The following is a 27,655-nucleotide window of genomic DNA, read 5'->3' on the forward strand; positions in this document are numbered from 1 at the left end:
GAATTGAGGGTTTAAGTTATGTGGGTCGTGGGTGGGTTAGATTATGGGTAGATGGGTAGGTTTTATTAATTTGTGGGTAAACCTTAAATTGATTTTGGATAGACCATTTAGATAATGACACGTGGCCCTCCATTTGTTACAAGGGTAAATACAACCCAAAAGATTGACGATAAGGGTAGAAATAACCTTAAAGTATAACGGAGGGTATTGACATACCATTTATAATAATTCGGAGGTATATTTGTCCTTTTTCCCTTTAATAAAAGGCATAATCTATTGGAGACCCCTTAAAGTTGGCACGAAGTTCAGTTAGACACCTCAACTGGATGATGTTTATCTTAGACGTCTCATATAGGGTATCGTTGTGTCATTTTGACACTTTTTTTTCAATCAACAAAAATATATGAGGTGTGTGTGTTACACTCGCAAATGACGTGTAAAGTGATAAATTAAACGATGACATTTGTCATTTGTGTCAAAAACAATTCTTAAACAATAAATTTTGAGTAAAAATAAAATGTAACCAATGAATCAATGACATATGGATTTTTGCCCAAATAATTTTTTTTAAAAATTAAGCCAATAAATTCCCACCCCACACCCACCGTCTTCTTCTCCAAACACCCCAGTCCATTTGCAGAAATACCCCACCCCCATTTTCCAGAAATATATGCGCACATCCCGTTCTCCCCCCACCCCACCCATTTTGCAAAAATATTTGCACACAACCCCGCTCTCCCCAACCCCTCCCCCCCCCCCCCCCCCCAAAGGCGATTTTCTTCTCCAAATACTTGCAAAAACATATGAGAAACATGCCAACGTACACACTGCTCTTTATTAGTGTCTTTTTTAAATATCTTTTTGTTTCTTTTTTATCCTAATTAGCAGATTCACAAAAGAAAAAAAAATTACTTCTATGTAAATATCCAATCCTTTTGGGAAAGAATCTCATGAATTAATTTACTAAGTAAATCTGAAATGGGTGTATTTCTAAATTTCTTAAACAATTTCCATCATTTTTCAATTGTTTACGATAACTATTTTGATTCACCATAGTTGGATGTTTAAGTTTCAGAAATGGTGGCTGAAAATGAGAAAGAAGAAGAAAAAAAAAAGTCAACTAAATAGGTTTTTTCACGTGCGGTCAATGAATGTATTACACTCACTAAGCCATATAAACAAAAAGTGTCAAAATGACACAACAATTCCCTACATGAGGTGTCTAATATGAACACTGCCCAGTTAAGGTGTCTAAGTGAAACCAAAGTCTATCCGTTTGTTTACCTTGTCAACAATTTCATTCGTTTATCATTTAAGATTGTGGTAAAGTGTGGTAAGTTTTTTTTTATTTTTAGTCAGAGATTTTGAGTTCCAATTTTCTTGAATATGAAATCGTTTTTGCTAGAAAGTATTTTGATTGATGGATTTTCTGACATGAATTTAAAGTTTTAATTATCCTCCAATATAAATAATGAACCCTAAATAATGAGAGGGGCGGGGGGGGGGGGGGGGGGGGGAGTTGTTTGGGTTAGAGAACCAAAGATTGAGAGACAATTTTTTTTGGCATATGCTTGTAGTTGTGGAATAGATGCGCTTAGGCAATTAATTTTTTTTAGTAACTAAACAGTACTTTATTTATGAATGTGAGATTAGGCAATGAATAATTTTTTTTTAAAAAAAAACTGAATCATATATGTTGTTATATCAAATTAACTGGGAGTACATAATTATGGGTGTGTTTGGTGTGAAAGTTTCTCATGTTTGGTTTAGAATCGACTCTCTGCAATAAAAAATAAGGGATATGCCTTAGGCCCCAATTTTATTTTTATTTTTATTTTTATTTTTTTTGGGGGGGAGGGGTGGTCAACTTTTTTACCAAAAAAAATTATATGTTAATTTTTTTTTATAGAAAAACTTATTTATTTATATATATATATTCTAAAATATGCATTATTTTATTCTCGGTAACTCATTATAATTTATCAACTTATTACTTATAGAATTATGTTATCAATTCATATAATGATTGTCGTAGTAAAAAAGATGTTTTTCAGTGATAAATCGATAAAATCTTACCTTAAAAATAACTAGAAGAATTTTTTCGAAGAAATTATTTATATAAAAAATATTAAGTAATAATTTGCATCTTAATAGTGCAAGAACAATAAATTTTAAATACACATAAAATTTATTTAGATTTTTAAGCCTCTAACTAAAATTTTGTTTTAGGCTTCCGTTTATATTGAGCTGCCTCTTATTTAGTTAACTTAAATGTTATAAAAAGTGTTTTCCATATTAACTTGTTTTCAACAAATATAAGTTCAAAATGTCTTCCCTTTAAAAAAAAAAAATTAAGGAAAACATTTTTCAACTCCTTCAACCTCAAATTATAAAAAAAATTCTTACCCGACTTCATACCCCGGCCTCTCCATCCAAAAAAATTAAAATTCTAAAAATTTTATTTTAAAGTTTCAAAAAGAAATTACACCCTATCCCACAACCAGAAAAATTTTAAATTTTAGAAATATTATTTTAAAATTTAATATTATTTTACCCCATCCCACCCTACCAACCCCCCACCACAAAAAATTAAAAATTTAAAAGTATTTCAAAAAAAAATATATCATTTTTTTGCCCCCACCTACCCCTCCCCTCCCCTCCCCCCACCCACCAAAAAAATATTTAAAAGTTTGTTTTTGAAAAATATTTTCAAAATTTAAAATTTTCATTTTTTTTACCCCGACCACCCTACCAACCAACCTCCCCCCCCCCCTCTTTTACAACCAAAAAAATTAAAAGAAGTTTTGAATCCCAATTTGAAAGTCAGGTTCCAAATTAGGTGTGATTGAGTCTCGATACAGGAGTTGGGGTCGAATTCAAATTGAAAAGAATCCTTGATTGGAAGTCGAGTCTCGATTCGAATGTTGAATCCCGTATCAATTGTTAGTTATCGGGGTCCAATTAAAGTTTGAAAGTCGGGTCTTGATTTGAGTGTCAGGATCGGCTCCCAAATTGATCGATTGTGTCCAAGTTCAGATGTCAAGATCAAGTTATATGTCGGAGTCAAATCCTAATTTGAATGCGGATCTCGGATCTAGGTTTGAATATTAGGGTTGAATCTCAGATTAGAAGTCGGGTCACGATTAGGCTCGGGGTTGGGCCCTGATTTGAAAGTCGTGTCTCGAATTTGGGTCATGTCTTGAGTTAGGGTGCTCAGATTGGGTCTCTAATTATTTAATGGGGTCGAGTGTTGGTCCCAAGGGTTCAATTTTTTGACAATTCAAGTGGTACATGAGTTGGGTTTAGAACGTCATGAGACAGTTCGATTCTCGTTCCAGAACTACTAGGAGGGAGAGAGAGAACTTCATTGCATTACTTAATTTAGACATGGAAGGCACGTAAAGAAGCTACTAGAATAGGGAAAGTGAGTTATTTATTCTCAAAGCTGGTTGAAATCGATAAGAAATCAAACGCACATTCAAGCTTCAATTTGTCTGGGATAAAGTCATTCCTATGATAATTAACATTTTTTGTGTGGAACCTCTTATTTGACTTTATATGCAGGAGTTTCAGAATCAATTAAGGGAAAAGGTTATGAAAATCCACAAGAAGCGACCGTTGTATTGTATGTGCCAATTGTTATTTAGATAATATGTCCGTAGAGATTGAGGTTCCACAAGCAGTACTTCTGGATATTGTATTTGAATTCATTATAATATGCAACTTAAACAAGTTCTTGCTAATGGTAAAAAAAAAAGTTGAACCTGGGGGCTTGTTCTTTATTTTATCGAAGGGGGTTGAATTAGCTCTTTTCGATTGTCTCTCCCAAGATAAAATAAAAGATTGACAATTTTTCTTTTTAAAGCTATTGCCCCAATAAAAAAGAATCTTGTGGTAGCATCAGTCCTTGTAAGAAAATATATTGAAAATATTTTTATGAAATAATGGAAAGGGTTAGATTTATCCCGACGGCAGTAAGAGTAAGAATGGTCAGGATCTGGGGTGGGGCGTCAAGTCCTGGGTTGAATGTCGAGATCAATCATCAGGGTCGAGATCAGATTTCAGTTTGAAAGTTGGGGTCTAGTCTTGGGTTAGATTCCAGGTTTGGATTTTGAAATCGATCATCGGGGTCATATCCTCCTTCGAGTTTCGCGGTCGGGTCTTGAATCAACTTTTGAGGTTGATTTTGGGTCGAAGTTATTTTCCTAAAAAGTATTTTCTACTCTCTGGTAAAAAATAAAAGATATTTTTGAAATATGTTTTTCATTCACCAACCAAACATGAGAAAATAAGTTAGAAATCCTCTTGTTTTTCATAAAAATATTTTCTTAGAAAACATTTTTATTCATACCAAACACACCCTATATATACGTTCTAATAATCTTATTTTAATCATCTTATTATCTTTATAAACTTAATATGATTAATTGATAATATTAAGTATATGTTAATAATAATCGCTTACTTATCAATTGAAAAGATTGAGTTGCATCACCAATTCTAGGTAAATCCTATATTTCAGAATTTTTAGTTTAGTATTTTATATTTAAATTTTAAGAAATTTATTCAATATGTATAAAATATTAATTTATAATCTTGTAACTTCGGATTAAAATTTTGAACCATAGATTTTATATTATGAATCAACCTATAAAAATTGTTGAAGTTGAATAATCTAAAGTTATATCTAACAAAATTTACATTATCAATGCAATATTCTCTTCTTATGAAAAAATAAAAATAAGTATTAGGATAAAAATTTACAAATAAAATAAGATATTAACTACTAGTATTTGTTTTTTTTACGTGTGGATTAACTATTTTATTTTTCGCGCGGATTAACTTATGCCTCTATTTTGTTGTGCATGTAATAACTAGTTGGAGAGCTATAAATTAGAAATCACAAGCATCATATACACCGATCACAAATTACAGAAGCAAAAGAATCGAAGCTTGCTTCATATGCTACCTATTGTTAACTCTCTAATCAGAACTGTAAATCAATTTCTTGTCGTTGTATACTTAAGTAATACTAGTATACTATTACTCTTTCCATTATCATGCTATTTTTACATTCGTTAAAAAACAGAAATAATTTGATAATCCGAAATTATAAGATTATCTTGGAACTCTTGCATACATATTTTTTAAAGAATAATATTGTAGGTTTTTTGACATTACATTGGTATTTTTAGATGCATATTAAGGAAATAAAAAAATCATTATTTTCAAGAATTTATTGAAATTGAAATAATGAAAAAAATTCAAGAAACATTTTTTTTTCAAAAAAATTATGTTGTTATTCTCTTAAGGTACGTTAAGGATGTTCAAGAATTTATTTTTACTGTTTAGGAACATTAGGGAGTCAATTCGGTCCAGGGTTATCTTGTGAGATTTCACAAGGATTATTTATGATTTTACTAGGTATTGACTGGAAAGATGCGAGTTGTTCTTAAAGGCATGTGAAGTTGTTCATAAAGGCTCCGCTCGCACACAACTCTAAAAAAATTGTGTGGGGGATTTTTAAAATGTCAATATTTTGGATTTAACACGACTCCTTAGCCACACTTTCAATACTTATAAAAAAAATGTCAATATTTTAGTTGTTATGTATCTGATTTAAGTATTTTTTATTTGTTTGCTTTGCAAGAATACAATTATTTAATAACAGAAAGGAAAAAATCAAGGGAGAATATTTTTTAAAAAGAGCATATCACTTAAATATCCCATCAGTTACAAATTTAAAAGTAGACAACAGGGCAACAATTTTAAAAATCGATTGTTAACATTCCATAGATAATACTCAATCTCTGTTTTAAGTGGATTTGATTCAATTGCGATTTTTTCTGATTGGGAAGAAAATTTGAAACAAACAATTAAAATTTCGTTGACAAACAACTTTGGAGGAAGAATTTCGTTGACAAACAACAAATTGTATTATTTCCATTACATAATGGAAATAATACAATCTGTTGAGGAAATATACAATATTAAAAAAAAAAAAGTAAATTGACTGTGATAGAAATAGGGATACAAGATTCTGAATTTTTTTTTAGCATAAATAGTGTAAATAAATAATCTGTTGAGGAAGGATACAATTTTTAAAAAAAATACAAATTAACTGTGAAAGAAATATGATACATCTATGCTTAAGAAATACAAATCCATTTGGCATACCTATTAGAATGACTACAAACTAAAAAATAAATACAATGTTCTTAATAAAAATACAAATGTTGAGTAAAAGAAAAACAATTGACAAACAAAAATTAATATAAATATAATTTTGGTATGGATACAATTTTTGCAACCTTCTTCTGTGACTCTCTCTTTCTTCTCTTCATCTGTTATGTTCCTTTTTCCGATTTTTTGTACACCAAACCCAAATCTAAATTCGTATTCACTTGTGCATTAGTAAAACTCTGTCTCGTCATCCAAAATAATTATAATTACCCAGAAAAATTAAATAATTAAATTACAATCTGAAAACACAGTAATAATAAACAAGGAATACAATATAAAAAATGATAAAGAAAAATGTTTTCTTAGATACAAACAATCTGTATAAAAGGTTGAAAATTTCTTGACTGAATTCTGAGATTTCTTAGAATAATGGATGAATTTCGATTTAAACAATGCAAGGTTTAAGTTACTTGAGGAGAGGGAATAATGAAAAAAATTGTGTGAGAGAGAAATGATAAATGTAGATAAAAAATTCAGACAGAGAGAAAAGTGGATAATGAAGTCTTTTTTTTATTTCTTTTAACTAGGTAAAAAAATGGTCTCAATTTGAGAAAAAAAAGGAAGGTAAATAAATTATATTATGATGCATTACATTTGCTAAAATATTGACGTATGCTTATTTTTAATAATTATTTTTAAGTGCAGATGTTTTAGTAATTATATTAAAATTTTTGACTAATTTACTAATTTTCGCCAAAAAAATTAGATATTCTAAATAAAGACACTCAATTGGACAGACTTCTGTAAACGCAAGTGTCAGTTTGGGAGTCATTTGAGTTCCGTTAACAAATTGAATATAAGTGATGGTTCTTTCAAGGAAACACCTCACGTCTTGATGTTTACACAGTGAAAGTATATAGAAGATGTGATAAGTTATCTTTTCTACATTTTGTTTCCTTAATAACCACTATTTAATTTTCAGGTCCTTCAATATTTTTACATCAACTTATTTTAGTATATTTTTCTCAACAAAGAAAACAGAAAACTAATCTTTAGTTAGCATTTACTATATAGCATGAGAAATTTATTTCCAATTAAAACAAAAAATCAACGAATAAGTAATATTGAATAAATTTAGATATTTATATATAATATAATAATCTAACTAGAAATCTCATTATAGATTCTTGAAGTTCATTTTAGTTACCTACTTGATTGCCAAAAAAATGATTTGAAAAATGGAAGAGTAATCACGTATTGTGTTGAATTAGTATTTTGCATAGGCTACCAGTAAACCGATGTATTAGATATTTTTTAGTCTCTTTTCTTTTTAAGAAATATATTATTTTGTGTACTTTTATATTTGTTCTAATTTTGATAGGTAGAGTTATTCGATATTTATAGTTAGTGAAAATGATAGATATCATGTGAAGTTAGTTAATGTATACGAAAACTGACCTGGATATCAAATTATTTTAAAAATTAAATTAAAATAATATTTGAATAATAGTGTCATGTTTTGACAAAATAAAACGACGTAGATTGGTAATTACTCAAAATACAAATGGTTTAAAGAAAAAAAAATAGAAAAACTAGAGGGTTTTACAAGGGTTTTAGCAAGTGTAGTATAAAAACGACGTCGCATAAGCATGCCTTATCTACAGACTAGATTCAAGAATCAGTCATTGTTGGAGTTTCGTCTCAGCATAGTGCAGAATGATGACCCGTTTCCACAGCTTGGAGACATCAATCTCCGCCACCACAAATCTCTCTCTTTTTCACACCCCCTTTTCACCTTCCAATGCAGTATTACCCTTATCTTCATCCAAATCTTTGGCCATGCTTTTGGAGAATTCCAAGAAATCAGCATCAAGAACACCAATTAGAACAAGTGCCAAGAACCCCACAACTAGTAACTACTTTGTCGTCTTTTCTTGTATTGGTATCTTATTTTTTTTCCTTTATTTCACTTTTCTTGATTGATAAGTATTTTGTATGGTTCTTGTTTAGAGGTGGTGGCCAGTGGTGTATCTACTGCGGAAGTAGATGGAGAAGCTGATGTTGAAGTTGCTGAGGGGTATACAATTACTCAGTTTTGTGATAAAATGATTGACTTGTTCCTATATGAAAAACCCAAGTCAAAAGATTGGAGAAAATACATAGTTTTTAGAGAAGAATGGAGGAAGTACGGGGATAGATTTTACAGTAGGTGTCGAACCCGAGCTGACACAGTAGTTGATTCTCAATTGAAGGAAAAATTAATTAGCTTGGCTAGAAAAGTTAGGAAGGTATGATGAATTTCTTTTAATGCATATTTTCGTTTAAGCTTGAAAAATGAGAAGTCTATTTTACTTTGAAAGGACTTTACCTTTATATATTCCCAAATTGTTTTTGATCAAGAATTAGACATTGCAGATTGACGATGAAATGGAAAGGCATACTGAACTTCTCAAAGAGATACAAGATAACCCGAGGGATTTGAATGCAATTGTTACAAAGAGGCGCAAGGACTTCAATGGTGAATTCTTTCGGCATCTGACTTTGCTTTCAGAAACTTATAACAGCTTGGAGGACCGAGATGGTAAAGTGTCTTTGCTCATGGTGTTATTGTTCTTATAGGTTTGATGGTTCTAGTAATGGGATGTTGTTGTTGTGACTTGTGAGAGGAAGAGAATCAAAACTGTTCTGCAGCATGTTGCATTTTGAACATTTCTTCTGAGAAAATAAAACAAACTATGGCATACGAGTTCAAACTAAACTAGCTGAGGTTGCAAAGGATTATTGTTATTAGCTTCTGTGTTGTTAAAAAACCATTGCAGGGCTGCTTAAGCCCTGGAACTCGACTGGTAATTTTGTCTCGCCTATGTGGTGCTTTGGTGCAAGCATTAAGTCATTAAGATGTGTGCCTCAATGCCAATGGGCTCTGTTCTAAAGAAGGAAACCTTAAAGATAAATATAGCTAGATATATGATATGTCAATTGTTAAGGGAACATTATGGATGAATATGTCATTGCACGGAGCTTAGGTAGGAAGTTAAGAACTCAGAATGAGATAGATATTGACCAGCCTAAAGTTGAGAAGCTTAAACTTGCGTCTTTGCATTTGAAATACAAGTTTAAAATTGTTTTTGAACTTAACTGACACCATTTCTACTTTATATATTTCTTTTAATTGTAGTTCACTTTCTTGGACTTTCCATTACATATATTGTTAAAAAATTTCCTCATTTGTGCCTTTCTTCACCAAGGCGCTCACTTTAATTGTGATTTGCGGTTTATGTCCCAAGAGACACTTCCAGTGTTTCTGGTCTTTCGCCTTTGACAACACTGATCAGCCTCTCACAAGTCCTTTTTTCTTTACTCTTATGCTGAAGTCGTGTTTGTTCTAGGAAGTATTTTATGGGCATGCCTTTTTTTTTTTAATTTGATAAAGAGCATGCCATTTGTTTGGCATATCACTGATGAAAGTTTGGAATGAGAACCATCGATCTCTGTGATTTGAAAAATTGTGATGTGTTTGTTGCCTATAGTAACAAGTATCTTACTGAGGATAGCTGTTTCTACAAAAGATTATCTTGTCTAAGATAGTCTTAATTTCACCAGTATCCTTTAAATGCTTCCTTATTCATAATCAAGATTAGATATCTCAAAGCTGAACCCTGTAAACTGAAGTCAATCAGAATCTTTATGATAGTTGCTCCATGGCTCCCTTTAAGTAATTTATGCAATATAAAAGGCAGGAGTCTTTTCTTTTTGTCTTTTCATCTTTCAATAATGAAGTGTGATTTGTACACTACTTTCTTATCCAAATAATCCAACTATTGGGTTCAATCATGAAGCAGATTTACACGACGTTTGAAATGATCTTTGATACATTTCTCAAGTTATGGATGGATAAATGTATAATTTGAAAAGAAAACTGGAAAGCAACTAGAAATTGAGTGGTGATGTCACGATGTCATTCTCTGTGATTTTTTGATTGAGCAGCATTTGCCAGACTTGGGACTAGATGCTTGTCTGCAGTCAGTGCTTATGACAACACACTGGAGATTGTGGGAACATTAGATACTGCCCAGGCCAAATTCGATGACATCTTGAACTCTCCATCAGTGGATGCAGCATGTGACAAGATTAAAAGCCTTGCCAAGAGTAAAGAACTTGACTCTTCTTTGGTGCTGCTGATAAATGGTGCTTGGGCTTCAGCAAAAGAATCCTCTACAATGAGAAATGAGGTACAGACATTTGTAGTCCATTTGATTCACAAAGACATGAGCACAAAGATTTTTCCATTGATCTATTTCTTGAAGAGAAATGCTGATTTTCATCATATATCAAGGATCTTAACTGAGTTATCGACCTAACCATATTATGGTATGATTATATTCGTTTTAAGCACTTAAAGATTCTTGAATTACTTTTTCTGTTATTGTGATGTTAAATAAGTAGCTTCAGATCATGGTTTTTGATATTGGAATATATGAATTGGTGGATTATGGCCTTGTGGACTATTAGAGGTGTTGATTTTGGTTATAAAAGCATAGCATATTCAAACTTAAGTTGGGTGGGTTGGGTTATAGGTCAGTTGGGTCATGTTACGTTTATTGACTCAAATCTTTTTTAACTCATCCAAGCCTGACAAAATTCAACCCATGTTTGACTCATGAAATTGTGATGATCCCAAACTTAAGTGGGACTATGACTAGTTTCTAAACCCATTTTAATCCAAGCATACATTGGGTGTATTGGTCATGAACCACTTATGAAGTCTACCCTTTTTCTTGTTAAGTCACTCCAACCATTTGACACTGCTATTTGGATCTTCCATTTAGTATCTCATTTTTCCCTTTTTCCTTTTTTTTGATAAATAAAATAGGACTGCTTTTATTTTTTGGGACCTGACGATGGATGTACAGTTGCTTATATTCTTATATGTTGTGAATAGTATTACTCAATTCTGTTTTTGATTTATGACACACTTTCCATGTGCTATGATGTACATGTCAAAATTCTATGCCAGTGAAATCATCACGTAACATACTACGTTGGGGAAGGTTTATGAGCACTTGTAGCTCATATACAAGAAAAACATTAGCAGTATAACATCGGAGGCGAAGAGTATTACCATATTGTTAAGAAAGTTTAGAACTTCATCCCTGAAGCTAACTCATAATTGAGGGCCATTATATCCTATTGGTTCCCAATTAAGTAAATTAACTCTTTCTCAATTTTCATAAATTAAATTTTGTGTCTTGATCTTTTTCTTCTTATTATTGTATTTGAAGGGGGCAGAAGGGAGTACTCGAATATAATTGTAAAACTGGAAGTTTCTTATTTGTAATGAAACGAAGACACTCAACTCAACAACAACATACCCAATTTAATCCCACAAAGTGGGTCTGGAGAGGGTAGAGTGTATGCTGACCTTACCCTACCTCAGCGGTAGAAATGAAACAATGACATTCAGATGAAATTATGTTATAATTAACTTCTGTTCACCACGTTTGCACAAGTAGTTTGCAGAGTCCTCTTATCAAATTATCCTGGAAATGTTAGCAGTAGCTTTATTCTAGATGTTCTTCTGTTTTCCCCATTTTCTTTAACTATATATGCCAATGTGACTTGAGTACTTTAAATTTGAATCATATCTGTCCCAATTGTTAATTATGTTCTATCTTGTGCTTGAATTTCTCTCTCTGATGGAATCTTGTATTTAGTTGGAAGTGCCAGATAGTTTATTGAGCTGATGCTGGCATATGGGTGTAGGTAAAGGAGATAATGCATCGTCTATACAAAGCTACACAGAGTAGTCTAAGGAGCATGGCACCAAAAGAAATAAAGCTGCTTAAGTACTTGCTAAACATCACAGATCCTGAAGAGCGATTCTCAGCATTGGCAACAGCTTTCAGCCCTGGTCATGAACATGATGCCAAGGATCCTAATGCTATATACACGTAAGAGCTTAGTGCTTTCATGCACATTTATTAAGACTCAAAAGTGAAATCTTATATGCTTTCTTGTGTGGAGCAGAAGTCCAAAAGAGCTGCACAAGTGGATCAAAATCATGCTTGATGCATACAACATGAATAAAGAAGAGACTGAAATTAGAGAAGCCAAGCAGTTGGATCAACCTATGGTCATTCAGAGACTTTCCATTCTGAAGGAGACAGTTGAAGCAGAATATTTGGAAAAAGAAGCTAATACAGAAAAAGATTCACAACCAGAAGAAACTGTGATATGACAACCCAGTCCACCGGCGTATCTGTTGCTTGCCGCGAATTTATGTTATTGCTCACTGTCAGTTCTCTGCTCAAAATTTGTTTTCTTTGGCGATTTATGCATCTCTCAGCATGCAGTAGGATGGTTGGCTGGTTGCTGCAATAGTGACGCCATTATGTATAGTTGGTTTTGTAGAAATAGCAAAGAGGTGTTTTCCCTTTTATGTAAGTGATCGATCACTTCTTGTAATTTTCTCTTGTGATAGAGAGCTTCTTATATTTAACAAGTGTTTGGCCATTGGAGTTGGGAGCGTGATTTCAAATCAACATTTATTTATGAAATTTGCAACAGCAAAAAAAAAAAAAAAACAAATTCAACTTCATCATCCAATCATGATTTCAAATCTCAAATTCTTCGAAATTTCAAATTGTATTTCAATTTTTTTATAATGTTAAACATGCTCGAAGTTCTCTATATTAGATTCAATTATTAGTATTTTATGTAATTATTTAATAAATTAGCTTAATTGATTTTATTAATTATGTTTAAAAAATGAATTTAATTACTAGTATTCTATGTAATTATTTAATAATAAAAATAATATATATATTTTTAATTTGTAAAAATAGACAAGTAAATATTTTTAACACTAACAACTGGCTAAATTCGAATTAATTTTAGAATAAGTTTATTCATGTTTTATTGGATTAGATTATTTTATGTCGCATGTATAACAATGGATAACAACATCTTTCCCAAACCAAACGAGCCTCGGAGAGATGCTAATATATAAATATTGATGTTCAAACTCGAAGCTTTCCTTGAAGTTACTCAGCAAAATCTATGAAAATTTGGAACGTTGAATACGTCCAAACTCTTTGACAATATAAAAACAGAGTCGCTGTTTCCGTAGAGTTGTCCGGCGATCATTAGTTTACTTCTCAATTAACTTTTTCCAAGTGGCGACTTGTCTTGACTTTTCTGCTAAAAACATATATCTCTGCAATTTATCGATTGTATTGTCAACTCAGTAGCTTGTGGAGGAAGAAACCATGGAGATGGAGCAGCAGTTGGAGTGGAATGAAGCACAGAAGATTGTGATAAATGTTGACCTTGTTGCTGCAGCCAAACAGCAACTTGAGTTTCTTGCTACCATTGATAGGAATCGTTGGCTCAATGAAGGCGTTGGTTTGGATATAGCAATTTATAGGTAATCCCCAAATTTGAAATTATCAGTATCAGCATCTTAGCTAATGATTTTTACTGCTTGTTCAGAAAGCTTTCTGTATTAGATATTTTTTTAGTCTTATGGTCTTGGAGTAATACTAATAACAGTTAATGTTGCAATATTTTGATTATTATGTTGGATAATGATTTAGGGTCCCTTTGGCCGTGAAAATTGTGAAATTTGAAAAAAGTTTTAAGTTTTTTTTATTTATTTATTTTCAAAGTGAAAAATGGTATCTTGAAATTTTAGATTTGAAGTTTGTTTGCTTCTCGCTCATATTGCATAGTATTATGTTCGGTGATCCTTGAAAAGGACGTGAGATTGTTTCTGTTATCTTGGGCATCTGACCCAGATTCATGTATTTCAGATTTCTTTATTTTGGAGAAACTTGCTAATGAAAATCCCCATTTCAGGTACTATTCGTGTTGGCTACCGTTGTTGGCAAAACACTCAGACTGCCCCTTCTTTGAAGGACCTTTGGTTGTTCCCCTTGATTGTGAATGGATTTGGCATTGTCACAGGCTCAATCCTGTAGGATTCTGAACTATTAAACATTTGTTTCCATTTTTACCTTTCTGACTGAGTGCTTTTTATGACACTTGGAGTGGTTATTCTGTCTTTGCAGATTAGATACAAAACTGATTGCGAGGAATTATATGGGAGGATTCTTGACAACCATAACATTGTATCTTCCTTGAAAGGAATATCACAAATGGAAACAGAAGAGACTTGGAAACACTTGTATCCAAATGAACCCTATGACTTGGATTCAGCAAGAGCTCTTTCAGATAATAACCCTGCACAAATTCTAAAATCTGAAAAGTGCAGTACCTATGATCTGGTCTCTGCTGTTAAAAGGCAAAGTCCCTTCTTCTACCAGGTGAGTAAGAGGATTCACACACTTTTACTTAAGTAAAGGACAGGCTGAACAATTAAGAAATACAGTTTGTGAGAGCTCACAAACTTTAATTTCTCTTATAATTTTCTTTGAATATAGTGTACTGATGTATAGGTTAGAATATCTTCTTCTGATCTTTTTGTTGATACCGGATTGTTCAGACTTGCTAGTATAGTAATAGTACACATTATTTACGGTCTTATATCATGTATTTCGTCCAGGTGTCTAGACCCCACATGACCAGCGAGGTCTATCTTGATGGAGCTGTGGCGCGATACAAGGGTTTCTTACACTTAATCCGAAGAAACAAAGAAAGATCAATTGATAGCTTCTCTGTTCCAACTTATGACATTGACCTTATCTGGCACACTCATCAGTTACATCCTATTTCTTATTGTAAAGACCTTGTTGATATTATGGGTAAGGTGTTAAATCATGATGATACAGATTCAGACAGAACAAAAGGGAAGAAGCTGGATACTGGGTTTTCTGGAACTACCAAGTTTTGGGAGGAGATGTATGGGTTAAGATATTGGAGGGCAGGTGCAATGTATAGAGGAAATACACCATCTCCTCTAAGAAGTTGTCCTTACCCCTCCAATCCCGTGACCAAGAAGGCAGATACATTCCATGTGGATCACAAGATAATTCATCTTCCAGAGATGAAAATTTTGGACGTAAATTTCTGAATCCCTTTCCAGTTGTTTCTAAAGCCTGTTTTGCTTTTGTTTTTATTTTGTTGGGACTATTGATATAATTTGGTATATACATTCAATGAAATCCATTACCACTATATCTTAAAAGACAATATAAAGAGGGGATCTGGAGTATGCAATGACCAAACAAAATTTGACTTATTGCCATCCATCAGGTTGCAAGGAGAGTTGAAGATCATATAGTAACCAATACGTTCCATGCCACTTTAATAGGACATCAATTCTTTGATTAAAACTTTGAACTTTTTTGGAAATTTAAGCCTGTTGTTCTCTATCTTATTTTGTTATCTTGGCATTGGGTCAATGCATTTTTGTGCAACCTCGATTGCTTGATCACCAACAACAGAACATAATAAACCTTTTCTTCTGTCTCAATCTTCAACGTCTTTGATAGAACTATTGCTATTTATTAGGTTCTTTATCATCCATACCTTATATAGTTATCATCTGTTAAACTGATCTTAGCTTTGAACCATGTGATGTTCAAAATTTGTAACTTTTAGCAACTATTTTTACAGGTCATGTTGGAGATCATAGGCATAAGAAACTTACCCAAAGGCCACAAGGGAGACTTCTTTGTTTTCTTTAGCAAGTCACAGCCTGATAGAATCTTTAATGCAAAAAAGAAACTTACAATTTTGTCTGAGAGTGGGGAAAAGCAGGTTGCTTACTTCCAATGTGAACCTTGTGGACATCTTCTATTAGAACTCATGTCCCAGTCATCTCATGGTTTGCCGATTTCAAAATCTGTTGAAGTTATAGGTTCTACTCCCCTCTCTTTAGAAGATTTGACTTGCCCAGCTTCACAACTCACAATGGAAAAATGGCTGGAAGTTGTGCCAAGCACTAAAATAGAAGCATTGGAACCAATCCGTATACAAGTAGCTGTATCAGTTACAACACCTAGTGCTGCACCATATGTGTTTCACATGGTTTACTCCCGAGCATTCTCAAAAATTTCTTGTTTTTTCACATTTCGTGGAAGGATTCAGGATGCAAAGAATTGGACTCATGTCACTGATGATGCTGGTGATGAGATCATTAGCCTACAAATGAGGTATGTAGTCTTTGGTATACTTTGTTGTTAGTGTTGTTCTAGTTTCTTGACTTTCTCATGTATATGCACGTTGGTTGTGCATATATCAGCTTTACTTTTCTTTTACCTCTAATTCAAGATTAACGTTCAATTGATTGTAACATCTTGTGTTGGTCATATATTAACAGATCGGTAACCTTTAACATCACCATTAAAATATTGAGAAAATTACTATTTATTTAAAATGAACTTAGGAGTAAATCCTTTTTATGTTTTTAATCAAGCCTAACACTTTGATTTGTGGAAGGGGACCATCTTATTTGAAAGCGTGTGGAAATACTGTAATTGTTTTGACTTAAGTGAGAGTTCTAAGCACTTCTACCATTCCACTGAACTCGGTGAATTAAGAAAAGTTAAAAACTGTTGTCACCTCTACTTCTTGCAGTTTGAAACAATCAGCTGTATTGAACTTCATCTATTCTCCTGAAATTCATGACTTGACTGCAGGAAATCCAAGAAATCAAGGAGAATGAATGGCTCTATATTGCAAAAGGAGTTGATCGGCATCAACAAGGCTGGTGAGACGCATACTCTTGCTGAGTTAGTTGGGAAAGAGTGGTTGTTGTTGGATTCCCACTGGTCCCTCAAATTTCAAACTTGCAGTGGCGATGACGGTTACCTTTTGGAGTTGGTTGGTGGTTCCAGGATTGTGAGTGTTCATCCACTATTCCTTCCAAATTTTATTATAAACAAGTTCATTACATGTCCCTAAGATTGCCACTATTTAATTTCACTCATCGACAGAATGATTGATTTTTTTTCACAAGTTCACGTGGTCTTTGCTCTCCATAATATACAGTTTCCTTACTCATTTCACAGGTAAAGTTCTTCCCTGGTCAAAAATTGGATTATGAGCACAAGCATTGTGCAAAGCGAAGAAATCAAGATGATTTTATGACAGCAATTGAATTCTCTTCAGAGCACCCATACGGAAAGGCACTGGCGTTGCTCGACTTAAAATCTGGCGTTGTCAATGTAAAGTCATAATATTCATTTACAGTACATTACTTGTTTCAATTTCGAAAACATGGGTTTACATCTGCCTGACTGCACATGTTTCTTTGAAAAATCAGGTCAAAGAAGAGTGGCTATTCTTGCCTGTGATAATAACAGCTTTTATACTAGGTGATATTTTGAGAAAGGAAGGGTATAGTAACTTGCTGAGCATTGGCAACAATTTGAAGGATAAGAATACTTCAACTGAAGAAACTAATGCATGCCAAATGAATAGGACAACAGAAGTAGTCTGAACTTGTGTTGCTCATAAGGCAATGCTATATATGTGGATGTAGAGGTCGCAAAAGGAGGTGCAAACAGTGGAGGCTGTGGCAGTTCTTGCATTTGGTATGACGGAAATCATTTACATGGGAGTAGTTGTAAATTGTAAAGGAGTTGAAAGTATTTAAAATTATTATGATTGAAAAAAAATACTTTTTAACTATATAAATAATACTTAAGATAAACAAATTAAAATAAAGACTTGCTCGGCCCTGCCCTACACACTTAACAAAGTGGGAACTGAATGTGTAGTAAAGCATTAGCTAACCTTGTTTCGTAGCTGACATGTATAATACAACTTGCAATTCACTTTCATGATGTGTTTTTCTCTTTTCCAATATGACAGCAGAGGCAAATGTATACTGTATTAAAGATACCATAATCGTACTGGTGGATTGTTAACTCTAATTTATTTTTATATATATATACATGGTTATAATATAATTAAAAAAAATTTATATATATATATGTACGATACTATGGTATTAACGCAAGATAAATGATTCACATGAGAGTATTAAGGTAATAATTTTCCAATTTACATAGTATCTCTTCTATGACATTTCTTACTTATCATATCACAATTTATAAATCCACATAGGCTCCTCCTTATTTCTGCCGTCAGCAGAAGAACAAGAGGCTAGAGAAAATAAAATAAAATAAAATTCAGTCAGTTTAATTCCACCACACACAAGAAAATTTTATCTTAAAAATGGTCCTTACCTAATATCAGTGATGAGGAAAATCAGGTTTCGATTATGCGTAATCTGTTTTGTTTTCAGTTTACGAAAATGAAAATTTCTACTTAATTGGTTAAAATAAATAAATGACTACTAAATTAAATTTTCCACCTTATGTTGTGCGTGAGCTGGATATAGCTTTTATCAAGCATCTATTTGTAGAGTTCTATTTGGTCATTTGATTTTAGATATGTAGAGTAGATAGTTTTTTGAAGGTTGATTTGGAGATTCATGTGGAATTTTTCTTGCAGCGTCAAGTCAAATTTAAGGTATGTTTTCCTGCATCTACTCCTTTTTGAGGATTTTACCATGCGATCTGCTAATTTCTCTATTGGTGTTAAAGTATTTAGTCCTTTTTGTAAGCTTTAGGTTCTTCTGTCACGGATCTAATGTGATATGGTGTTCATCAATGATCTGTGATCCACCCAGGACGAGTTTCCCATGACTCATGCTAATTTTACATTAATTAGCTTCTATTATCTTACATAACAATCTCTCCTTCCCAAACAGATGGAGGTGTTTTATTCAGAGAAGGTTAACTGCGGTGAATTATGGCGTAATTAGACTTTAAATAAATGTAGTATGAGTTACAACTTTTATAGTTAAATTGTTGTTGAAATTGAGGGGAAAAAAAGAACTGGTTGATTCAAGGCCAAAGCAGTGTTTCCATCTGATTTTATCAATGACAGTAGATAATATCTAAACGTGTTCAGAAATCATCAACCCATTCGGGATTTCGGAACACGGGTTTGAGACTAGTTCGTAGGTTGTTTATGTTCAGTGTTCGTGAAAATAAGTGGAAGATCTAATGGATTGAGAAGGATCTTACTCCCTTCAAAGTACATGGTTGACAAAAGAGGTACTTATGATGCTGCTGAAGCATCTTGTTACCATCCAACAAGTGTAACTACGATTCTGTAGTTTGGTCATGTCGACCATACATGATGTTTTTGACATCATAAATTTCCTTGATTTGTCTCACCTCATTCAAATAAATCTGAATGCTATGTTTTACTTGAGGGAATAGCAAACACTTTTCACTTCTAATCCGGAATCTATCTTTTCCTAGTTAGTTCTATAAATCTGTGCTTTCCTGGGATTGAATGACTCCATAATTTTTTGTTTCTTGCCAGCACTAAATGAGGAAGACTACATGTGGGATTTTCGTGAACAATATATTTTTGGCAGTGTCATTCTGAAAGCTAAGATGGAACAGGTTCTTAATTTAGATGAAGCGTGTATGAGTAAAATTTATGAGTCTTATTTGAGTTTTGTTGCAACACAGGAAAGAACTAAAGGGTAAAGTGAAAAATGTCAAAGTGGCTCAATAACATGCTTGATACCAATCAACAAATTCTCTTAGAATAGGATTAGGTTATCAGTATCATAGATTTCAAAGGCCCAGTCATTCCAGTGTTCTGAGAAATTGAAGTTTGTTCAGGTTGGTTCGTTCCTTGTAGTCCAGTTACCTATGTTATTATGTGGGTCATCATGGTCTCTTTGTCTCAGATGTTGGAGTAGAAGGTTGAGAAATGGAAATATGAATAGAAGTCTTTTTAACAAGTTTATAAGCCTAATCTGCCTAGTATTTGTTTTATTCTTATAGAAGAAAACTCCCTTCCTGATGTTTTCATTCTTCAGCTTAGAAGCTATGGACTCATAAAATTTCATTTACCTATTTTCTGCTTCTGTTCCTAAGAGAAACCATTATGATTGACAAATTCAACTATGACCTTTGCTGACGTTAGATACTTATCACAAGATAGGTTGGGGATCTATTCTATCTCTAGACATCTTGAACAAATCCTTTTACCATTTCCTACCTTTGAGCAGGTCTAACTTCTTGTCATTTTACATGGTTCTCTTCATCAACAGTATATGTATTGACTCAGCATACTAACAACTGCAGTCGATCTGTGTAGTGATTATTTTTCCCATTAGCATCATTTACTTTCATGTAGAAGCAGTGGTGGGGCCAGAATTTTTAATAAGGGGGTTCAAAATCTGAGAAGTAAACACACGAACTAGTGGAAGGGGGTTCGACATCTATTATACATACCTAAAAAATAATTTTAACCATGTATAAATATTAATATTTTCCGCCAAGGGTGTTCGGATGAACCCCCTAGGTATATGCTGCCTCCGCCCCTGTGTAGAAGTGTATTTGAATGTGTTGCGCAAAGTTTAAACAGCTTTGTGAAAAAACAGTTCACTGTAAAGTATTGCCTGGTATATACAGTATATAACAAAAAGGCATAATCAGACAAGAACGCTCATAAGTCACGTTGTATGTCAACTAAATTAAGTTGCCAGTTATTAACAAATACATATTTCAGAAGAAATTTCTGGTTTCGATTTGTAAATCTCCCCTTAATATTAACTGCAATAGTGCGGCATCTTATTTGCATCAAACAGTAAGCATATACAGGGTTTTCCCACAATGCCCATGAAAATTTGGACCTGGGTATTGCAAATATTGGTTAGCTGACCATATTTACTATGTTTTCAACATTCCAGTCGCCAGAAGTATCCATGCCCTTTCATAACTTTCTTGTATATAAGTATTATCACTCCTAAACTTTTGGTAGGGGATGTGTTTGATAGTTGGCAACTTCCTCTCCTGTCTATCTCGGTTTCAACCATCAAGATTTTGATATGTCTCTTTATTTCTGATCAAAGGAATGTCATTTTGTTTTCCTGAAAATCCTACATATTTTTAGCAGGATTGAAAAATCTTCTTCCTATTACTCAAACAAGCAAGAAAACTATGTAATTTTGGGCTTTTCAGTGAATAAACATCTTGCTTGATGTGATTTGTGAGACCAATATGAAATGAATTTGTAATCACAGTGCCTATAGTCTTTAGGATTTGGGAGCGGGAGCAGTTCATGGAGTTTAAAGATGTGTGTTGACTGCATTGATTAGTGGAAATGCTTTTCTGGTTTTTTATCTGCAGGGCTTTGCTAGTAAATATCGTGATGGTCCAGGATATCCTATATTCAGAACTCTATTGGTTGTGAATAATGTTATCCATTTTGTCACTTACTCATTGCATCACTCAGAAGGAAACAACTGTAGACTTACAACTCTTCATAAATACACTCTCCAAAATAGGTACTTGGTGCTATCAGTTTCTACGAACTTGCTTGCAAGATCCCTTATGCATAGTCAGCTTTTGTTGGGATGGGCAGGCACTGAACTGGCTCCTAATTCTTCAATAACAGAATAACATTTGTATTTAGGATTGAAAGACTGAGCAGATTTACAGTTTACCTTTCTCCACCTCCCTTTTGGGGCACTATTAGAGAACTCATTTAGTGTCAACTAAAGGTTCCATCTATTACTTGTATTATTTTCTCAAGGTCTTAATTTAGAACTTTTGAAGCTATGTCGTTGCCTGTCATCCAACGTGTTTCTATTAAATCACTTATGTTAACTCCTCCTTGGTGGTGCTATCTCAGACTAGTTCAGAAGCCTGGAAACTGAAGTCCCGTTGTTACCATGACAAGTTGGATCCAACTAGGAGGTTATCCAACTGAATTCTATCAAAAATGAAAGGTATAGATTCTTCGTGTGAAAAAATAAGAGTTGACAGGTTAAGTCAACAGTATGAATAGCATTCATAAGGACAGGATAAGAAAAGGCATATGCTCAATGGAGTGCTCAACAGAAGGGTGCATGTTGAACAGCAACAGTGACCCAAACAAAACTTTGGTCCAGGTTTCTAGCCTTTGAAATGAGTCTTTAAAACTAACATATCCCATTAGCACTTCTCTTATCCTCACAAGTGAAACAACTCCAGGTAAAGTGAATTATGGAATATGGAGCAAGTACTGTCACCGGGCATTTGGCATCAAAAAGAGCAAATTTCTGAGACAAGAAGTCTCGTAGCAGCCTCGTGAGTTAGAAGAGCTAGTTTCTCTTTTCCATGTGGTAGGAGGTTCCACCAAGGTTCAGGTATATGTCATATTTTTCCCTTGCAAAGACACTTATTGAATCTTCTTTGCTGATGTTTTACTAGTGTGGCTTAATGATTTTTGAGGCTATGGACCATTGAACCAATCCGTTGGAGCTTTCTCCACACACATCTAATATTGCCAGTTGGTTTTCATGAAGTGAAAAGACATTTGCAAATGAGATATTTGGTCAAGTACTTCGAGAGTAGTAAAAATTGTTTTCAGAAGCTAGAACAAAAACATTTTTTGCTTAAAAGTATTTTTTTGTTGTTGTGAAAAATGCACTTAGAGATGCTTTTTAAAAATGTAGCCAGAACACTAATTGTTGCTCAAAATTACTTCTTATATTGAACAGCAAAACACAAAATTTTTGTTTTATTTTCCCAAAGCAGGTGATTCGGTAAATTTGAATTTGCTTGAGTTCCAGGGATTCTTGATACATTACATCAGTATTATGTTTGTTTGGCTGTTTCAAATTTGTGCTGATTGTCTTTTCATATAGAAGTGGTGTTCACTTCATCAGAGCTAGAGAACAATGTCAAAGTAAAAGCAGTAAAGAAATAAGAAGTTGAAACAGAAGATCCATATGAGATTACTTCTTGGGGTTCATAGAGACTACAGCTTTGTTCTACAAACTCAGTCATCAGTCTGCACTGTACAAGTTACTTCTTCTATCCTTACTAAACACTGAATCAGCAGGTGTTCTGTATACAAGCAAAAAATAAACCCATAATGTTTGTTGTCGGTCCCCCATTTGTAACATCCTACCTACCACTACTCTGTAGTTAGCTAAAACCTCTCAATTTCCTAATCCTGAACTAGTCATACTTCTTAAAAGCTAAAACCCAGCCAAACTGTGATATCTTCTGTGCTGCTAAAACAGATGCACAAAAAGCAGCCAGAGAAAATACTAACAGAAGCACCATAGCACTATTCAAACCCATTAATGGCTTAGGTTGTAGGAGCTTCTTGTGCTGCTTCAACATAAGGTGACTGTACACTATCCTCATCAGAATCACTCCCAGAAGAACTTCCTGAATCTGTAAATATTAACCATGGCAAAAGTAAATATACCATCACACTTGTTAACCAGAATGAACTAAAGAAAGAAAAAGTTATACCACCGGAAGAAGAACCACTGCCAGAACTTGAGCCGCTAGAGCTGCTTGGATCCTTGTCGATCTGCACAGGAGGAAAGTTTTCACCTGGTATTTCCTCACCAATATCAACATCCTCCTCCACAACGTCCACTTTCTTGATTTCAGGCATTGCATGTTCTGGTGTTGGTGCCTTCTCAGGCGACTTATTTACAAAAAGCAACATGGTGATCAGCACACATGGCACAATATAGAGTTACTTAACAAATGTATGGGGAAAAAAAGCCATATGATTTCTTTACCTTGTTGAGCAGTACGGCCGCGGCATTTTCTGTGACTCCTGGTCTCTCAATCTTGCTCATAGCCTCCTTATGGGAAATAACATATCTATCCAGTTCCCACAGTGTTTCATTGTCCATGATCTCAAGGTCGAGCTCAACCTCATTCCCATCCTGTGTAAGATTAGGGAATTTCCTCTTCACAATTTGCACGACATGTTCCATATTCTCTGGGGGAAGATTCTGCAACTCATTCCCTAACTTGTCCCTTTCACCTTCGGTCATAAGCCTTTTGTTCGGATCCTTAGCCTTCAGCTTGGGCATCTTAGCTGACCTAGTCATCTCAACAACAGGCAGTAGAGGAGATTTTGAAGCAGGGGTTGCAAAAAAAGGTGCAACAGGTGCACTGAAAGAGTGGATATGAGATTGGTGTTGATTCAACAAAGTGGAATGTGACCGCACAGATCCTGATTTCTTTACAACTGGCAACGGTGGACGCTTAGCATTTGGTGCAGGCTGAGACAGATTCTTCTGGTGATTCACCTGCATAATAGTGGCAACTTTATGGTGCTCAGCTTCATACTTCTCATACGCTGGTTTGAACATCTCTTCAAAGATACCAAGATACTCCTCAGCCGCAATATGCACATACTGGCCTTTTGGGTTATAAGTCATGGCATTGGTGAATGTAAGCCTCACATCAGCTGCAAAATCTTGTGGCGTTCTGTACTCATTTTTGTCCAGTCTTGATTTCACAGTTCCGAGATCCATGGGATGCTTGATGAAATCATGATAGTCATAAAGATTCAAACCCTTAACATCCACTGGTGCATTAAACACACGCCCGTATTTTTTCTTCATTATTTTCACCAATATCTGCCGGCACGTCTTCATCATATTTACAAAGAACTTATCGCCTTCCACCACTACTGGCCGTTCAGGATCTTTCCCCAAGTCTAATGTTCTTGGTCTCTTTTTTCCAGCGTGCTTCTTGCTCTTTTTACCAACTAAATCAGGTTGGCGATGCTGCCTACTGACATTGGGGGGCAATGCCGATTGAGGCGGTGGTGCCATCGGTGGCTGTATGACTTCTCTGGCATGAAAAGATGTCCTGGGGACGAAATCTTGAGTTTCGATCCTGTCTAGAAGTCCTTGGACCCGATCTAGATCAGAGCTTAGCCTCTTCTTAAGGTCCTTCAACTCGCTTCTCGAATAAGAAGCCAAATTGAAAGTCACATACACTCTGTGAAATGAGTCGGTTCCATCATCAACAGCATTTGGTTTCCAATTGAACGGCACATTATTGCTAGCCATTATTGCCGGAGACGGAGCAGCCCTTGGGAGTGGATCATTGACTTGCCGAAGATGGGACATGGTTGAAAATTTTTGAAGGTTATAATTGGGGTTAGGGTTAGGGTTGAATCGACTGTGGAGCTGAGAATGAGCAGTGGGATTAGTTGTATATTTCCTTTTATAGGCATTCGGTTTATCCCAGTGCGGTTCATTTCTGCCGGTTAAAACAGCTGATGCCATAGAAGGTTAGGGGTTTGTTTTAAAAAGAGCTTGAAAACTCCGCCAATTATCTCCGGCGAGAAAATGGCGGGAGCCCATAACTGTATTGCCGGGAAATTGAATTGCCGCCAGGAGAAAATATAAGAAATTATTTCTTCACCGAATGAGAAATTGAGAAGAAGCAAAGCAAAGGGGAAGGTAAGGGTTTCGATGACCCTCTTGAACCTGAGTGATGAAATTCTTGAAGGCCATGATCTCCTCTTAAAGGCAATAAGATCTACCCTGTTTCTGTTTCGGGCAGTTTATGAGCCCTCGATTGAAAATCATAGGGTTGAGATTTATCCTTTACGCTGCCCACTATACTGACCTTGCCCACCTGTCATGGACGGCCTAGATTTACGTTACGTACACGTGGGGATAGATAAAGGCAACTGTTTGTGCCTTTTGGTGGGAAAAGTAAATTTTGGTTTCAAGTTTTCGGAGATTACAAAAAAATTGAGCCTTACAACTCGGAGGTGAGGTGGCGAGTTGATGACGTATTATTAGGTGGGGTCCATTCGACCGTCGAAAATATCTTCTTCTTTTTTTTTTTATTGCGCTTTATAAAATTTAGCGGAACTTTCTACCCGCCTAAATCCGGGATTATCTTTTCTTTCTTTTTGATTAATTGTATTGCCAGGTCAGCACCGTTATTGGTGCTAAAAATTTAATCCACATGTGCACCCCATTATTTTCATGATCACACTTCACATTTCCTTTTGTGTTTTTTTTCCTTCTAGATGAATGTGTGAAATCATACTCCCGCTATTTTATATTAACTGAATTTTTGAGGCGATATACACGTATTAAAAATTATGTTTTTGATTATTTTTATTTTTTAATATGTGTTCATTGCCTCAAAAATTCAGTTAATATGAAACAGAGGGAGTATATTATAAAATAATTGTCGAATAACTTAAATGTTCTTAAGGTAGATAATCCTTGCTTAATTTACTTGTATTAAACCTAGCACATAATTCATTTCATTAACTATTTTTTATTATAATGAGATAAACTACAGCCAGGCAATGTGAATGTATAGTTAAATTGTAATCATACTAGAACTCTAATCTCATAGGCTCAGTCCGGCGACTTCAATATCGTGGAGGTATCCCTTAGAGATGTTTTTTTATTTTATTTTTTGCTTTTTAATGTCATTAAAATTTATAAATCGTCAACTAAATATTATTGCATTTCCTTTTTCAAATTTTGAACTTTTTTGATTTTTTGAGTTTGGGAAAAGTAAATCAAAGAATTGATTTCTCATATGGTCACTCGATCAATTGTTACTATCATCATATAAAGTCACTTTCTTTGTTGAAGGAAAAATTGAAAATAAATCCGGAAAGCAAAAGAAGAAACAATAAACAAAACAAACAAAGAGGCATATCTAATTAACCTTTCACATGGTTTTCTTGTGGCACCTTTGTGCATTTATAGAATGAAAAGGAGTTTATGCAAGAAAAGTATAGCAACTAATTGGGAGTTTGTCACCAAATGTGCTTTAATTAGAAAGGTTGGTCCTACCAAATCTTCATGGGGTAGGTAGCATTGACTTTATCACCAGAAAGTGTTGTGAAAGACAATTGGAAGCAGCAAAAATAATCAAACTTGCTTCTATCAGTCCAATAAAAAGGACGTCCAAATAGGCTAAGCAACTTTTTTCAAAAGTGTACAACCTTAAGAGACTTTGCTTCTTTATTTTTCAAAAGTGTACAGCCTTAGAGATTTTGTTTCTTTAATGCGCTGAAGCCTGAATGGTATCTTATTGATTGCTCATTCAATAGTCTAAGCAACGTTCCGTAAGTAATATGCGGGCATTACTTATGCCTATTATGGTATGAAAATATAAATTTATGCCTTATTTGTTATGAGCGGCAAAAATGTGAATGAGTAAGGAAAATCCACTTGTATTGGGCCATAACATAAGATGAGCGTGCGAGATAAGGGCCGGGAGTCCATTATCTTTTGGATCTTTACCCAAAGAGTTTGGTTTTGGTGTTTACCTTTTCAAGTTGATATACAAAGATTATACACTTATATATATCATACGTTTGGAGGCTATATTTTAGTTTAAGTGATTGGGGTAGGCTGTTGTTTAGGTTAATCCTTCTAGGACAAATTACTTAACTACACTCCTTTACTTACCTTAATATCCATTTATCCCTACTTATTTCAAAATTTTCAAAAATCCCTTATTTACCTATGTATCCCGTGCACAACGTTATATATCTCGCTATGTGGAATGTATCAAACGCTATGTATCCCGCATGTATCCCGTGCACAATGCTATGTATCCCGCTATGTGGAATGTATCAACCCTAATGTATCCCGTGCACAACGTTATGTATCCCGCTACGTGGAATGTATCAACCCTAATGTATCCCGCATGTATCCCGTGCACAACGCTATGTATCC

General features: G+C 34.3%; 3 protein-coding genes and 1 long non-coding RNA gene across 4 annotated transcripts; 3 read left to right on the forward strand and 1 right to left on the reverse strand.

Annotated features, from left to right (window-relative positions):
* The first annotated feature begins 7,891 nt into the window (after window positions 1-7,891).
* Window positions 7,892-12,740, forward strand: LOC125822588 (uncharacterized protein At4g37920). Its single transcript, XM_049502002.1, has 6 exons — window positions 7,892-8,095; window positions 8,194-8,471; window positions 8,599-8,764; window positions 10,171-10,415; window positions 11,947-12,134; window positions 12,211-12,740. Exons 1-6 carry the CDS (start codon window positions 7,900-7,902, stop codon window positions 12,419-12,421), a joined length of 1,284 nt encoding a protein of 427 aa, XP_049357959.1. The 5' UTR covers window positions 7,892-7,899; the 3' UTR covers window positions 12,422-12,740.
* A 425-nt stretch (window positions 12,741-13,165) lies between these two features.
* On the forward strand, window positions 13,166-17,627 carry LOC125822585 (glycine-rich domain-containing protein 2-like). The gene is made up of 8 exons (XM_049501999.1): window positions 13,166-13,609; window positions 14,041-14,158; window positions 14,253-14,507; window positions 14,747-15,202; window positions 15,760-16,298; window positions 16,785-16,986; window positions 17,157-17,312; window positions 17,411-17,627. The coding sequence occupies exons 1-8, from the start codon at window positions 13,452-13,454 to the stop codon at window positions 17,585-17,587; spliced, it is 2,061 nt and encodes a 686-aa protein (XP_049357956.1). The 5' UTR covers window positions 13,166-13,451; the 3' UTR covers window positions 17,588-17,627.
* A 3,782-nt stretch (window positions 17,628-21,409) lies between these two features.
* Window positions 21,410-23,682, forward strand: LOC125822594 (uncharacterized). Its single transcript, XR_007442655.1, has 3 exons — window positions 21,410-22,075; window positions 22,158-22,312; window positions 23,267-23,682. It is a non-coding gene; the product is annotated as an uncharacterized LOC125822594 (long non-coding RNA).
* LOC125822586 (transcription factor GTE7-like) lies at window positions 22,880-25,351 on the reverse strand. Its single transcript, XM_049502000.1, has 3 exons — window positions 23,711-25,351; window positions 23,433-23,613; window positions 22,880-23,351 (listed from the first exon to the last, which is right to left on the reverse strand). Exons 1-3 carry the CDS (start codon window positions 25,217-25,219, stop codon window positions 23,263-23,265), a joined length of 1,779 nt encoding a protein of 592 aa, XP_049357957.1. The 5' UTR covers window positions 25,220-25,351; the 3' UTR covers window positions 22,880-23,262.
* Between the last annotated feature and the right edge of the window lie 2,304 nt (window positions 25,352-27,655).

Source organism: Solanum verrucosum, unplaced genomic scaffold (genome assembly GCF_900185275.1).
Source record: "Solanum verrucosum unplaced genomic scaffold, falcon-dt-bn FXZP01000103.1, whole genome shotgun sequence".
NCBI lineage: Eukaryota > Viridiplantae > Streptophyta > Magnoliopsida > Solanales > Solanaceae > Solanum > Solanum verrucosum.

What these genes read in the sequence shown, in the direction of transcription:
- LOC125822585 (XM_049501999.1), top strand. Translation starts at nt 13,452, where the DNA reads ATGGAGATGGAGCAGCAGTTGGAGTGGAATGAAGCACAGAAGATTGTG. An exon ending in TTGGATATAGCAATTTATAG is followed by an intron (nt 13,610 to 14,040) that starts GTAATCCCCAAA and finishes TCCCCATTTCAG; the next exon opens with GTACTATTCGTGTTGGCTAC. An exon ending in ATTGTCACAGGCTCAATCCT is followed by an intron (nt 14,159 to 14,252) that starts GTAGGATTCTGA and finishes CTGTCTTTGCAG; the next exon opens with ATTAGATACAAAACTGATTG.
- LOC125822586 (XM_049502000.1), bottom strand. Translation starts at nt 25,219, where the DNA reads ATGGCATCAGCTGTTTTAACCGGCAGAAATGAACCGCACTGGGATAAA. An exon ending in CGGCCGTACTGCTCAACAAG is followed by an intron (nt 23,614 to 23,710) that starts GTAAAGAAATCA and finishes TTTGTAAATAAG; the next exon opens with TCGCCTGAGAAGGCACCAAC. An exon ending in CAGTGGTTCTTCTTCCGGTG is followed by an intron (nt 23,352 to 23,432) that starts GTATAACTTTTT and finishes TAATATTTACAG; the next exon opens with ATTCAGGAAGTTCTTCTGGG.
- LOC125822588 (XM_049502002.1), top strand. Translation starts at nt 7,900, where the DNA reads ATGATGACCCGTTTCCACAGCTTGGAGACATCAATCTCCGCCACCACA. An exon ending in TGGCTAGAAAAGTTAGGAAG is followed by an intron (nt 8,472 to 8,598) that starts GTATGATGAATT and finishes TAGACATTGCAG; the next exon opens with ATTGACGATGAAATGGAAAG. An exon ending in CAGCTTGGAGGACCGAGATG is followed by an intron (nt 8,765 to 10,170) that starts GTAAAGTGTCTT and finishes TTGATTGAGCAG; the next exon opens with CATTTGCCAGACTTGGGACT.